The sequence below is a fragment of the Accipiter gentilis genome, chromosome 5 (assembly GCF_929443795.1).
Source record: "Accipiter gentilis chromosome 5, bAccGen1.1, whole genome shotgun sequence".
NCBI lineage: Eukaryota > Metazoa > Chordata > Aves > Accipitriformes > Accipitridae > Astur > Astur gentilis.
In genome coordinates this window covers 29,469,562-29,483,988 of record NC_064884.1, presented here as the reverse complement: position 1 = coordinate 29,483,988, position 14,427 = coordinate 29,469,562, and the positions used below count along the sequence as shown (strand labels likewise).

Here is a 14,427-nt window from a genome sequence, read left to right as displayed (position 1 = left end):
TGAAAACAATTTAATCAAAAGAACAGATGTTTAAAATGGTTTTGAGTAGAGTTTTACAGACAACTGATGACGTCAAGTGTCTTTAAATTGAATCTCTACATTCTTATGGAAGAATCCTAGTGTAGCAGGCAATTGAGAAGTAATCAGCTGAAGAGATTCAAAGAACAGGATGTACAACAAAATTTGCTCTCAAAATAGTTAAGCGGTAATTACATGAATGAGTTAGTAATCATATGAAACAACTGACAGCCATGATTCAACTGATTAATTTCAAGATAACTCATGAAGACCTGTAAGTACGTATGACTTTAAAACATCAGGTGGGTATTGAAGCTTTGTTTGAAAAGTTTGAGGGCACAAGATAAACGCAGTCAGTGCTAATAAGGCAGATGCGGACTGACAGTCCGTTAACTGCTTGTCAACTTTCCCCTCTGATGTTGTTGATAACATATTGAAGTATGTAAAGTTAGGGAAGAAGCACATTGTGATATCAGGAGAAATTGTTTTAGATGTGATTCACCTTCATAGAAACATTATGACTAGATGTCCAAGTAGAAGTACAAGATGTTTTCAAGTACCAACAGAAAGAATGGAGTTGGAAAGTGCTTAGGAAAAGATGTTGGAGGAGTTTCTTAGGAAAAATATTAATTGTGCAACACAGAGAGCCAAAGGAGTCCCTGTGTATTCCCTGGACATTGGCAATATTGAATGGGTTACAAGCGTGACTCCTGCTGAGATCATCATTGACTCTGTTACTACAGAATGAATTTAATCCAAAGAATGAACAGTGTTAACTAGGCGTTGACATCACTGGGTCATTAGCACTAACGAAATGATACAGAAGCTGCAAATGTATGTAATGTTTGATATTTCCAAAGGATGCCAAAAAAAGGTGCAGAGAGATGCAACAGAGGATGCAAAGCGTGTATTCATTTCAAGAACAGAACTGTGTAGCAATGAAGAAAGGTTTTTAATCCCATCAGCAACTCAGGCCTCATCAAATTTGTGGCAGAAGAGAGTAAGTTTATATGATAAATTCTCCATGTTGTAAATGAGTCCCTGAACTAATCAGTAACTTGAAAAAAACTCAGACTTACCTAAATTCTCTTATGAAAAGCTGATAGACTTTTTTGCATGCAGTCAGTGCCTCAAGTGATGGGCACAAATCAGCCACAATTACCCCTGAAGACATAACGATTCTTGAACTTAGTCTTGGGTGCAACGATTTTATATCTTGGCCAGAATATCAGATGATTGGAACGCAAGCCTGGACAAGATTCACAGGCATCCATGAAGTTAAATGCTCCCCTGACACTGATGTTTGTGCACCTGAAACAAGTTTATGTGTCTTGTTTGGGATGTTAACACTGCTAGGTAAGGGAAGGTTGGGAGATAGAAAACTCATGCAGGTGTAGCTCCAAGCACTGGCGATTTCATCAGTTGTCTTTGAAACATAGGTGACGTGAAATCCTGTGATGGGCAATACTTGGTAACAATAAGGGGTTTTTATTAGCCTTTCTTCCAAAATGAATGAAGTAGGTCTCGGCTGTCTTTGGGCATGCACTGTGTCAGTCTGCACTGTCTACAATTACACTGGAATTTGGAGGCAGTTGCTGCAGTGCAAACTTCTTTTGCTCAGTCCTGCAAGCTGTGGCTAAACAACTGGCACCCAGAAGAATCTGGACAGGGAGTGGATGTTTGGATCATCACCACTACAGCTGCCTTTCACGTTTATTATCAGGTGTGTCTTCCACGGTCAATGCACATGTCCTAATCAGTAATGCCTTTGCTTGAACAAAGAGGTGCAAACTGCAACCCTCTGCCTGCTAGACGATTAAAGATGAAGAGAGATACTGAGTAAAATCATTTCACTGAAGATTTGTAAGACATGGAGGTGAATTATTTTGTTTGAAATAGAATCTTACAAGTGTTTTACAGTATAAGAACATGTTAAGGCAAAATACTATGTTGTCTGTTTATGGTGCTTTTAAACAATGAATGTATACAATTTTTATTGTATTAATAATCAAATTTTGGCTGATTATTACAGTGCAAAAATATGTCGCCAACAGGCAGTGCACCATTTTTAAAGGCTTAATTATCACTTTGAAGCTACCAAAGGCTGTAGGATCTGAACAAAGTCTGGCAACACTGATGTCTTCAAAAAGCATTATTAAACTTTGCTTCTTCAAATGACACCAGCAGCTGAATTTTCTGACCTTGGTTCATTGACTCCATGAGCTGAATGCTGCTCCCAGGAGCTTTACACACAGCAAGCTCACCAAATTAACTGGATTTTCCTCCCAGGTGGTTCCTGACAATGACTTTTCTAACACAGTGACACAGAGAAGCCCTGTAACAACAGTTAATCTGTGCCTGACTCAGGGTGATTGAATAAGCCATTCTAATAACTTCCCTTTTATTGCCCTGTTCTTTGTTCCCCCTGATGTATTCATCAAGCCAATTAAAAAGAAAGAAAATAAAAATAAAACCAACTTCAATACAACACCCTGGCTTTCTAGCATGTGATACACACAGCATGCCAGCAAGCCTCAAAGGAACCTGATCTATCAGTGATAGTAATGGGGAGGGGGCAGGGGCTTTTCATAGCAGCGCATCAAGAGTGAGAAGGGGGAGCATCTACAAAGCAAACACCAATTCCTGAGGTGCACCTGTGGTGGGAATAGGAAGGCAGAACAGCTCACCCTATTTCATCATGCCTGCGTGAATTCACTGAGAGGGGCACTTTCCTATGGAGCTGGTGATGAAAACACATACAGACTGCAGCTGTAGGGACCACATACCATCTTTGGAAAGTCAGAGGACATCAGGGAACTGTAGGCTGCAGCAGTGTCTTACGGTATGTCACAAAAATAAAGTAAATGTGAAACAGAGATTCATTCTGCAACAGAAATCACCTGGGACTGCAAAGGAGTAGATATGAGCAAACTAGCAGGAGGAATATTCATTGTAATTCCCTGAGGGACCAGACAGTACACCCACAGGCAGTCAGGAAAGACAGCTTGAATCATCAAAGAATTTGAGTCTTGAGAGCAATGCAGAGATGAGAAAAAGCAAGCTATGTTGTGTCCAATGGCTCCTAGTACCAATGCAATGAGCAGTACCCGGGAGGTGGACTTGGTTTAAACTGTGACTGATCCCTAGAGCTGTAATTTTAATAATTCTCAGCTCTCTCTTGTGAACAGCAATAACTGGATGGAATCCTACTATAGCTTGAAACTTACTGTACAGCCCTGAAATAAAATGCTTCTAAAGAAATTCCTTTCTCACACGAGGAGGGAAAGGGTCCATGGAGGCATTAGGCAGTGTGTCAAGAGATGCCAGGCTCCAGAGCCAGTTCTGCAATTTTAGTTCTAAAGAAAAAGCTTTCTCTCCAAAGTACATGAGCTACAAAGTACATGAGCTAACTTTAAAAAATGTGGGAGTCTACTAGCTATACTTTGTCACCCTGAGCGATGCAAGATGGTGTCACATACTACTTACTGTTGGAAAACATATTGCTAGACTTGAGCACACTTAACACCTTCCTTCCTTTTCTGCTAAAATAGATGGGTAAATTAAGTACAAAAATAAAGTACAGAATTAAACATCCTACCAAACTCTTTCCTCAGACAGTATAGTTAATGACTTGCAGTAATAATTAGAATTGACCTGTATCAGTTTATGCTGTTTCGCTCTTTTTTTTTTCAAAAGGTTGAGGCTTGGCTAGTTCATTGTCAAGAGTGGCATAGAGCAGGCTGAAGAGAACTCCAGCCAACTGGTGTGCATTTTTAATGGATTTTATACAGTCTGAGAAATTTCAGGAGCCTGAGAAAATGCTTAGCTAACAATATTTGAAAAAAGGAAGTAGGTAGCAGGCCACCTATGCTGACCCCAGCAGTGGGCAGAATAATAAAAAGGATGATATAGGAGTCAGTTAAAGACTGGGATATAAGGGTGTAAACCATGAGAAAGTAATTTTAGGTGATATGTTATGGAGAAAAAAAGAGATCTTATCCCACTGTGTCCTTTGACACCATTATTTGAGGCTATTACCTTAATTTGTAGATAAAATTTTATTCACAGGGCATTTGATGAAATGCTGCCTGGGGTTCCAATAAAGAAATTAGCAATAACTAGTGTGAACAAGGTGCGCTTTAAATGGATTACGAATGAACTGAGAGATCTCACAAAGTAGCCTGCAACATGGAATCACCACTGAGTGGAGTGTTTCTGATGGGATTTTGCAGAGATGGGTACTAGATTTGACAGTAAACAGGACTTGAAAGCAAATACAGGACTGTGGTTCATCAAATCTGGACATAGCACAAAATTGCCAGAAAGCCAACTAGCACTAAGGACAAGGCAGTGAAGCATGATGGACAAAATGCATTTTTAATATAGGCAAATGTAAAGTTATGCATTTAGGAGCAAGGAATGTGGACTTATCTTCAAAATCAGTAATTTAGCTCCAAAAGCTGCAGGTCTGATTTGGAGGCATGGGTCAGAGCAGACATGAATCTCAATATGATATGTTAGCAATCCTGAGATCTCCTTGCAAAAAGAGCTAGTACAATTCTCAGATTGGTACATAGGGCAGTGGAAGGAGGGAAGTGATTTCACCTGATAAAATACTGGATCTGCTTCTTCTGTCCAGGCTTTTAAACTATCTTGGAAGAAGGGAGAGTATTGAAAAACTCTGAAGTTCAAAAACTGAAGAAAATGCCTCACAGCAAGAGATGTGTCTAGCTTATTTCAGGGAAGAGCATAATTAAATAATTCTCACTATCTTAAAAAACCTAACTGAACTAAAATAATGGTATCAAAAAGCACTTTAATTTAGGAGGGAAAGGTACAACAAGCACTAATGACTGGAGGCTGAAGCCAAGCACAAAAAGAAGCAAAACACACCTAATGATGAAAATGATTAACACTGGAACAAGCTCAAAGAAGTCATGGATTCTCCATCCTGTGAAGCGTTCCAATCAAGACTGCTTTAGCTGAATGCATTTGGATAGATGTAGAGGTAAATGTGTGAAACACGCAATGACCAAAGGCAAATTGGCTGCCAGAGGCATAGCTCAGTATTTGCCAAGGTCTCAGTGCCCCCATCAGCCAGATGATGACCTGGCTGGAGGACACTCCTGCTCCTTCACCATCTGCACACCCAGGTTTCTTTCTTTCCTACAAGGGGAGGAGAAGTGAGGGCCTGAGGATGAGGAGTCCCTGTCTTTTGTGGGCTCATGATTTAGCTACACGCGTGCCCAGTCCAGGAACTTAGAAGTATGCCCAAGTCCTACGAATTAGCTGTAGTCCTAAATGGCTGAGTAGGAGACACGTTGGTTTGTGCAAGCAAGAGCTAATTCACTCTTGTGGGCTGCAAACCTATATTATATATGTTTTTCTATTACTTTGAAAAAAAATGTCATGTGCTATCTATAACTGGGTATTCAACTTTGTGGTTCAGACCACAAGCTCCAGACTGGCTGGAGAAAGGAGATGCCCAAGCACAGAATAAGACCCTGGTGATACTGCCTGTTTCTAGTTAGATCTAGCAGTACCTAAAGGTTCTTATAATTAATTTATGTGTGACTGTGTATGTAGGTAATAAGCTGCTTCTAAAGGAAGAGAAGTTTTCCAAAATGTCTGGCACTTTTCACTATTTCCATGTTAGTTTTAATTGCTTCCCTTGAGATGTACAAAAAACAGTTCAGAAAAAGGAGTATTATAAATGATGAAAAAGTATTATGAAGTCTTCTATCTGAATAATGACATACTGTGTGGGGTGCAGGTGCCCAGGTGCTGGCGGGGGGGCGGGGGGGTGGGCTGCAGGGGTGGCCTCTGTGGGAAGAGGCCGGGGCTGTCCTGTGTTGGACACAGATGGTTTCAGCCAGCTCCAAAATGGACCCAGCGCAGGACACAGCTAAGCCCATCAGCAAAGCTGGTGGTGCCTCTGTGGAAACATATTTAAGAAAGAGCAGAGACAGGAGGAGGGGAGAAAAAAGAGTGAGAAACAGCAGGGGAACACCAAGGTCGGAGGAGGTGCTCCATGGTGGGGCAGGCACCCCACCACTGCCAAGAAGCTGTGGAGGACACACATGGACATGCACGCACACACACACACCCTGGAGCATGTACAAACCCCAAGAGGAACTGCGGCCTATGGATAAGTCCATGCTGGAGGAGGTACAACCCAAAAGAGACAGTGGCCTGTAGAGGACCCCCACCAGAGCTAGGAAAAGAGTGAGAAGGAGGCAGCAGCAGAGAGAAACTTCTGTGTCCTGATTGCATCCCCACCACTCCGCCGTTGCCTCACTGAAGGGACTGGGTGTAATGTGCAGTGATAATCGGGGTCGGGGCCTGGGGAGGAGAGGTGCTTGGATGAAGATGAGCCTGGGAAATGTGGAGAAAAGCTGGTTTCCTTAAGTGTATAAAGGTTTGGTTTGGGGTTTTTGGTTTTGTTTCCCAGTATCCAAATCAGTACTCAAATATTTATCTCAACTGACAATACATTAAGTTAAATTCCCCACATAAAGTCTGGTTTGCCCCCAGGAGTAACTGGCAAGTGATCTCCCCATCTTTATCTCAACCCACGAGCTTTTTTGCTCCTGTTCTTTTTATTTTCTCCCCTGTCCAGCTCATTGCAGGGCAGGGTGGGGGAGTGAGCAAGCAGTTGGGTGGGAATTTGGCTGCCCATCCAGGGTCAACCCACCACCCATTTTTAGTCTGAGGTTATATATTTTGCATGGTTATTAGTCAGTTAATTCTAAATATTCTCGAGAGATGAGATTATATCTCACAAGAGACTTGACTTTCAAAGGAAGGGTAATAGGCATCCTAAAATTGAAACAAATATGTTTTGCTTCAAATAGATACAATAAAACTGGCAGGATATGACATTACACGTATTTTCTCAAACATTGTGGAACTTTTTAGAAAAATACAGCTCTGTGGTTTGAACATCGTGATTAAAATTTTCTCTGAAGTATACTTGCAGCAATATGCTTTGTGAGAACTGAAAAGTAAAGATGGTGATCTATTTCATTGACTAAGGTAACCAAAATACAAAAAGTAAGTAGCAATTAAAAATATGCAGTTACTCTTAAGTCTTCAGTAGTTGTTATCTAGATATCACAAGTTGTTGAGTTTTTATTTCCCTTACAAGTATTCCTTTTAATACAAGTGGGATATTTAAGCTAATATATGCCACTGGTAATTATTATTCCAAGTATAGTTGACATTTGAAAGCCAGTGGAACACCGTATTAAAATGTTAATTTATATATAGGAGGGACAACCTAGTCATGCTCCCAATTAGGCCATTTCAGTCTTCCCATTGCTTTCGACGTGACAGTGGAGAGAAAAGCAACTTAGCCGTAGTAAGAGATACACAAGAGTGTGAATCAGGTGTGATTAGGGTTTCCTCTTTGTCATCCTTGAAATCGCCTCACTGGAGATTCTTCTTAAATTTTGATCAAAAGAGATTAGAAATCTTATTTTATTTTCTTGTCCTCACATCTCTTCAAAGGAGGATAGATTCAGGGAAGATTCATCTCCAAACAATCAAAAAGAGAGCGATGAGTCTTTCTTGCTGCTGCTGCAAGGGTTGGGACTGCCAGCTGCAGCCAGCTGTGTAGAGCTTTATTTCTCCCAGCGATGACAAGAGCAGCTGTGGCTCCAAAGCCTCTGTCAGCTCAGAGATCTTTTGTTACAGATGATCTGTCAGGGGCTGTCCCACTGATGTCTCTGTGCCACCACTTCAAATGAATGAGAAGCCTCACTTCATGGTGAGCACCGCGCTCCTGCCGAGCTCCCCCAACCCTTCTGTCCCCAGCATGCTGCTGCGAGCCTCTGCGTGTGCAGCAAGGGCTATGTGCTAACAGTTGTCATCACATAACTGGTTAGCTGTGACAAAGTAGTCTTCTGACAGGAGGAGACAGTCAAGCCATGATGGCCTGGGGTGAGGCAGGGGTTATTCTCTTCCAGCATCAAGGCAACAGTGAAGAAGAGGGCAGGGTGGACCGAAGTCCTGAGGTTTCTGTGGGGCTCAGCACAGTTTCTGCTCATGCAATTTGGGGATACTCGGTGACAACTCCTGTATGTGCCAAGACTCAGAGACATACTTGCAGCTGTGTAACAGCAGCACAGACTCTCTTACCTTGGGAGAGTCAGTATGGATATGCGCTTGTTTCTGTGCCATCTGACGTACCAGTCCTTAACTCCGCTCAGAAGGAAAAAGACAGTTGCCCTTTTCAGCCAGCAGCTGCCACTACTGCCTTTCTCTGGCCCAAAACAGTTTTGAAGGAGAAAGTATTTGCTAAGAAGCTGGACTTCTGCTTGTTTGTGGGTTTTGTTCCTTTGCTGAAAAAAGAGGGACTTGAGTTGGCAGTGTTCATGCTGTTAATTTCTCAGCACCAGCTGCTATTTCTTCGGAAAGATCCCAGAGTAATAATTCTGGTGCTTTTATGTGGATTGCCAAGCTTTGTATTTAGCTACTATCACAATTTAATACATGTGGCTGATGCTGTAAAAGGCTAACTATACAAAGGGGGAGAATCAGGAAGAAAAATTATGTGGGCGACTTCTCTTAAGCTCCAACCTCAAAATAAACTCTGTCCACGTGACGTGGTACGATGAGTGCATTGAACAGATGTTGAGTTTGATCACGTCTTAGTCTCAGACTCTTGGGGCTTTTCTCTCCCTCATAAAGTACAGAAGCACTCGGGGGATCAACTGAGTTCCAAAAGCTTAAATTCTAACTGAGGTGTATAGGAGTCTCAGTATTATTTTAGCAGGGCTATGGGTAAGCGAACAGATAACTGAAATGTTCCATTCATTAGGTTTTGACAAAAGAAAATAGATTGGCAGTTTTAATAGAAGTGCCTGTTTAATAGTAAATGTCTGTTTTAATATTTGTCTCATTTAATAAAAAAAAAAAAAGAAAACCTGAAATTTCTTTGAAGAAAAGGTTTGTATGGGAGCTAATTTCTTTTTTTTCCTTAAAAATGTTACCTAGGTATTGCTACTGTGTAGCAAGGGCAGCACTTAAAAAAAAAAAAAAAAAAAAAAAAAAAAAAAAGAAAAAGAAAAAAGCAGGCCAGACTTGTAACTACAGTGTCTTTTTCCCAAAGTCACGTTCAGGTGGCTGAGCTTCACAGACCACCAACATCCTTAGTGCTTGGGTGCTTTCTCGGCTGCACAAGGCATGGCCGGTGCCGCTCTGCATGCTCTCAGTGTCTGGTCATTTCCCAGGCAGAGGAGGCCATGCACTGAAAACATTTGATTTGCACACTAGTGCACACATACAACTCCGTGTGTTTCTTGTTTTATCGATGTATTGAAGTGTTTTCGAGACTCGAAATGAATTCTTGACCTTCTTAGCATCTTTGAGTGTTTAATACACACCGTGATGGGAATATGGAATTGGCTTGTGTCTTCACGCCAACTTCACTATTCACAAGCCTAGTAATTTTAATCCTGTAATGTCTGGTAATTGTTAGTTGAAACACCATCTGTTTCTTTTGATAGCGGAAGTTAGTGAGTTAATACATGGTCAGTGCTAACACCTCCTCTGTGTAACCTGACTGTCACCCTTCCATAGTGGGTGTGATTTCCTCACCTTCCTCAAGGTGTAGGGGACAGACACGTGGTCTGGATAATGTTCAGCACAATAGGGAGGAAACTAGATTGCATCTCTGGAACAGTGCTGCTTTGGACCCTCAAGCAAACCCTGGTTTTTGGGGTGGGTTTTTTTGAGAAATAAATGCAATAGAGGTCACTTGGTTGTAAGCAATTAAATGGTAATCAGTTTACTTTGCTACACTGATTACATAACTCCCAGCAGTGAATGTTTTTTTACTCAGCTGAAGCCTTAAATGTTTTATTTCCTCCTTTCCGTAGGTATTTAAAGATTCCATTGATAATTCCTACCTCTGAGCCTGAGAGCTGGAAGCAGCACATTTATCACACATAACAAAGAATTTTAATTCTTGCTTTGAGGGAAAACATGGCTAAATCTTAATCACAAATGAAACATTTACTCTGAAACAAACACTTCCAGGAAAAAACTACATGGCTACATCAGCTACATGTGCTGTAACGAGCAGGGTGCTGGCAAGTTATAACACACAGGCAGTCACAGAAGTACGAGGGACCTGCTGAGCCTGTCCCGAGGTTTCAAAGCAACTGTTTGAAAGCTGGTCAAGCTCTACCGCTGGTTGGGCTCTTTGCTCCTCTTCGGAGACTGCTCCAGAGCAGCAATCCTGTGATTGTTAGGATCCTTCTAGTTTCCAGCCTAAAGGCGCCTGTGGCTTTTTTCCTGCTGCTGTGTCTTCTCAGGCTTAGAAATATTCAGAGTTGGGAAACAGCAATTCTCAGTCAAAGGTGATCCTCTCTCTCTTCCCTACCTGTCAGAGGAGATGCATTGTCCCTCTCCCACTGCACCACAGGGAATAAATAACCTGTTGTCACCACATGTTGGTGAGACATCAAAGTGGGCTTTTAAGTAAAAACGCGTGTTCTAGTCTTAGTACGCGATAAAATACAGACTAAGGGCAAGGCTGTGAAATAACCGAGCCCAACTTCCTGAAAGTGAGTGTGGAAGATATTTACATGGGAGGGGCAGCATAGCAGGCTCCTATCTTTATACTCTTTAGAAACAGTTATGACACATCAATAGCAACACATTTTGGTATTTAATATGGATACCATAATTGCCATTAATTCATGGGAATTATTAAGGTTTGAATTGATAGAATAATTTAAAACAGAGTTTAAACGTGAATTTGTTTACGGAGAAAAGTTTAATACAAATGAAGCTAACGTGGCGCTCTGCAAATTGACCGGAGCTCAAGCAGAAGCCACTCTGAAAATCTGAACAGCTCCATCCTCGATGTTGGACCATTGACAGCATTATCACCATGAAAAGTGGATTTAGCACAGGACTTCTTTCACGCATATGTTAGGCCTTCTTCGGTGGTGCAAACTGGCCTGCTTTAGGTTGGGTAAAAGAGAGAGTAAAAAGCAGGACGTTAATTTTGAATCGAGCTGGTGTGCTTTTAAGAACAAAGCAGTTTTATTTCAAAACAACCGACCAGACAAAAAACCGGGATGTTTTGAGCGGAGGTAACGCGAGGTCTTTGCTTACTTCCCCGGGGAGCTGCGGGCCGGAGGGGAGGGGGCGGGCGGGAGACCGGGCCGGGGGACACCCGGCTGCCCGGCGTCAGCCGCCGGGGCGGGGGGCGCCGAGAGGCTTTCGGCACGGCAGCCAGAGCCGCCGGCGCTCCCGCCTGCTCCCGCGGCCCGGACCCTTTCCGGCGGGAGCGAGCGCCGGCGGGGCGGGGGCGGCGGCCTCCCCCCGGTCCCCGGGGCCGCGGCGGCGGGCACCGGCCGCCCCTCTCCGTGGTGCTGAAGCGGCTCCCGCCGCCCCCGCGGGCGCGGGCCGTGCGCCCGGGGCCCGCCCCTGCCGCCGCCGCCGCCGCCGCCGCCGCCGCCGCCGCCGCCGCGGCTCCTGCGCCGCCCCCGCCCCGCGGCCGCGCAGCGCCGGGCGGGCTCTGGCGGGGAGCCATGGCGGAGCGCGGGGCCTGAGGCGGCGCGGGGCGGCATGGAGGCGGATTTCGCCGCCTTCGGGAGCCCGCTGTGCGGCGAGGTCAAGCGCTTCTGCAGGCGGGTGCGGGAGACCTACCGGGAGATCAAGGAGGACCTCACCCCCTACAAGGATGACCGTTACTACCGGTACTGGCGCGGGCGCGGCTCTTCCCGGGGCCCGGGGCCCGGGGCCCGGGGCCCGGGGCCCTGCCCGCCCGCCGGGGCTGCGCCCGGCCTCCTCCGGGGCGGCCCCCGCGGCGCTCGCCCGCCGGGGCTGCGGAGGGGAGGGGGCCGGCCTCACGGGGCCGGGGGCCGGGGCGGGGGGTGGCGGGGAGCCGCACAAGGAGATCTGGGGCCGGGCTTCACGCCACGACCCCCGGCCGCGCAGCCGGCCGCAGCCGCCCCAGCGTCGGGGCCGTCCCCAGGCGGGCCCCGCAGCCCCGGGCCGGCAGCAGCGGGGGGCGGCGGACGGGGCTGTCTGCTCTGCCCGGGGGGGGGGGGACGTGGTCCTCACGTATTAATGTCCGGACGCGGGCGACGAAAGCAATTGCCATTTGCGTTCCTCTACGCTACGCCTCTGCCGCTGCCGTAGCAAGCTGGGGGAACGCGAAACAACCCCGAAATAGCTACCAAACTGGCTAGGAATTCGGAGCGGTTGGCAAAGGCTGAGATCAAAAGGGGCAGAGGCACGGAGTCGGCTACACCCATGTTTCTTCCGCGCCTGGCCCCGTCAGAATCCTGTTTCCATGAACGACCAGTGGCGGCTGGAGAGTAGTAACGTTCTGAGATCGCACAAGGCTAGGAAGGACTCCAAAGGTGTTGGAGGGCTGGGTTACACACTGAAAGGACTTGGGAGTCGGAGGAAGGGTCTGTAAAAATAGAACGAAAGTCAGAAGAAACAAATGCCGGGAACTACACAGAGAATGAATGCTATTGAGCCACACAAATACAGTTTGGGGAACAAACGGGTATATAATATTTATGGTAAAGAAGGGCATGGGAATTATAATGCTTTATAAAATAACCTCTTTCAACAATGACATTGTCTTTTACATGTGAAAAAAGGTAAAGTAATTTGGGGTGTACAGCAGAAGTATGGTTCGTAAGATGTGAGAATTACACCTTCTACTTTTTGTCACCACTCCAGACCTTAGCTGGAGCTGTTCTGGGCACCACAGAAGGGCCTACCGGTGGAAGAGAGCATAAAGACAGAGATATGGATAATCAAAGGCTTAGAAAACATAACTGTGAGGAAAATTTGGGCTTGCTCCCCCAAAAGAAGAAACATCCAAGTTGGAGGAATAGGAATTTCTGTAAAGAAAAACTTCGTGTTCACCTTGGACAAAAGATTACAGACTAATACTCATTGAAGGAATAAAAGTTCATATTGGGCATTAAGAAAAAACTTCTGAGCAGGGAGGATGGTGAAACACTATAGAAAGAATTATCCAGGGAGACTGTAGCATCTCCATCATTGCAGGTCTTTAAAAACTTCTGACAATTGCATGCCAAGAAAGACATACATCTGGCAGATGCTCTCTTGAGACAGAAGGAAAGATTAGGTACCTTGTGAGGTCTCTTCCAGCTCTATTTTACTATGAGTTTGAGCATAAATACTTCTGTCTGTGCACAGTGCCCCAGTTCTTCTGCTGAGATCATTTGACTTCAGTACGCTGTGTCTGGTTTTTCCCAGTGAAGAGACAAGAGGTCCATTAGTTTGAATTTGTCTCATTGTTCATGACAGTGAAGACTACAGAGAGTCACAGACTGGAAACACTGCCTGGCAGCTTGGCAGCGTTTAACATAACCACGGTCCTTCCTGTCAAAACAGTGGCTCCTTATACCTGAGCATGGTGTGAGAAGCCATGGGAGGTGATAAGGAGTGATGGAAATGCACCTGTGTGCATCTGGCAGTGCAATAATGAATATTGGCAAGAAAAAGGGGAGACATAAGCTTTGAATTAACAAATAAGAGGTCCCGGGAGATGCATATGTTCAGCTTTGTCTCCAGAAGAAACTGAGCTCTCCAAGGTAAATTGATATTAACTCACTTTTATGCCTTAAAGTATGTATGGAGGGACTTTCTGCATTGAAGAGAGAAGATGCTACTCCACCGAATCAAATGAGCTTGTAAAGTTAGTGCCAGATTGCCTTTTCTTCAATGAGAGTATCCCCAAGAGGTATCAGCTGCAGGTCGTCTAGAATGAAATGGAGTAATATTGGGCTCTTAGCAAGGAAATAACATTTCATGACTTAGAAGTCATGCTAGTACTTCTCTGCATTCCCAAGAACTTAACCGAAGTGACCTGGCGCAAAATAAGTTTACTGTTACTGCATATCTGCTGTTCTGGTGAGTGGTTCCCTTCAGCATTATGGATAGATGTAGTAATGGCACCTGCTTTTAAGATTCCTGGTAGGGAGGAATGTTTCTTGATGGTACCGTGCATTCTTCTTACAGCCAACTCTCACTTATGGGAAGCAGAGTTTGACATTTCATCCTCTTCTCTCTCTCCATTTTATTCAGTATGTTTGGTCAGGTTATAAATGAGCGTGCTCAGGGATGTACTGGAGATATTTACCGCTCTGATGGCAGAAGGAATTTTGGAAATTTGACCAAGGAAATGCTGTGTGACTTTACTTCAAGCCAAGGAGGTTCCCTAAGCTAATCAGGTTACTAAAAGCAAATAATATACTAGACTAACAAAATTAAGAGATGGTAAAACCATATAAAAGCACGGGTTTCTTCCCCTCTCATACACTGTATTCACAAATGTGAGGCTATCAACCACTGCCAGCCTTAACTCTCCCCTCCTGCTGGTTGAGCAAACCCATTGGGCCATCA

At 44.7% G+C, this 14,427-nt stretch overlaps 1 protein-coding gene across 3 annotated transcripts in view; it reads left to right on the top strand.

Moving 5' to 3' along the window:
* The first annotated feature begins 11,544 nt into the window (after positions 1 to 11,544).
* TMEM181 (transmembrane protein 181) overlaps positions 11,545 to 14,427 on the top strand; it is a 38,142-nt gene continuing 35,259 nt past the window's right edge. For all 3 annotated transcript variants that reach the window (XM_049800427.1, XM_049800426.1, XM_049800424.1), the window contains exon 1: positions 11,545 to 11,732. In XM_049800427.1, the coding sequence (XP_049656384.1) occupies positions 11,602 to 11,732 (131 nt within the window). In that variant the 5' untranslated portion in view covers positions 11,545 to 11,601. The remainder of the gene's footprint in view (positions 11,733 to 14,427) is intronic.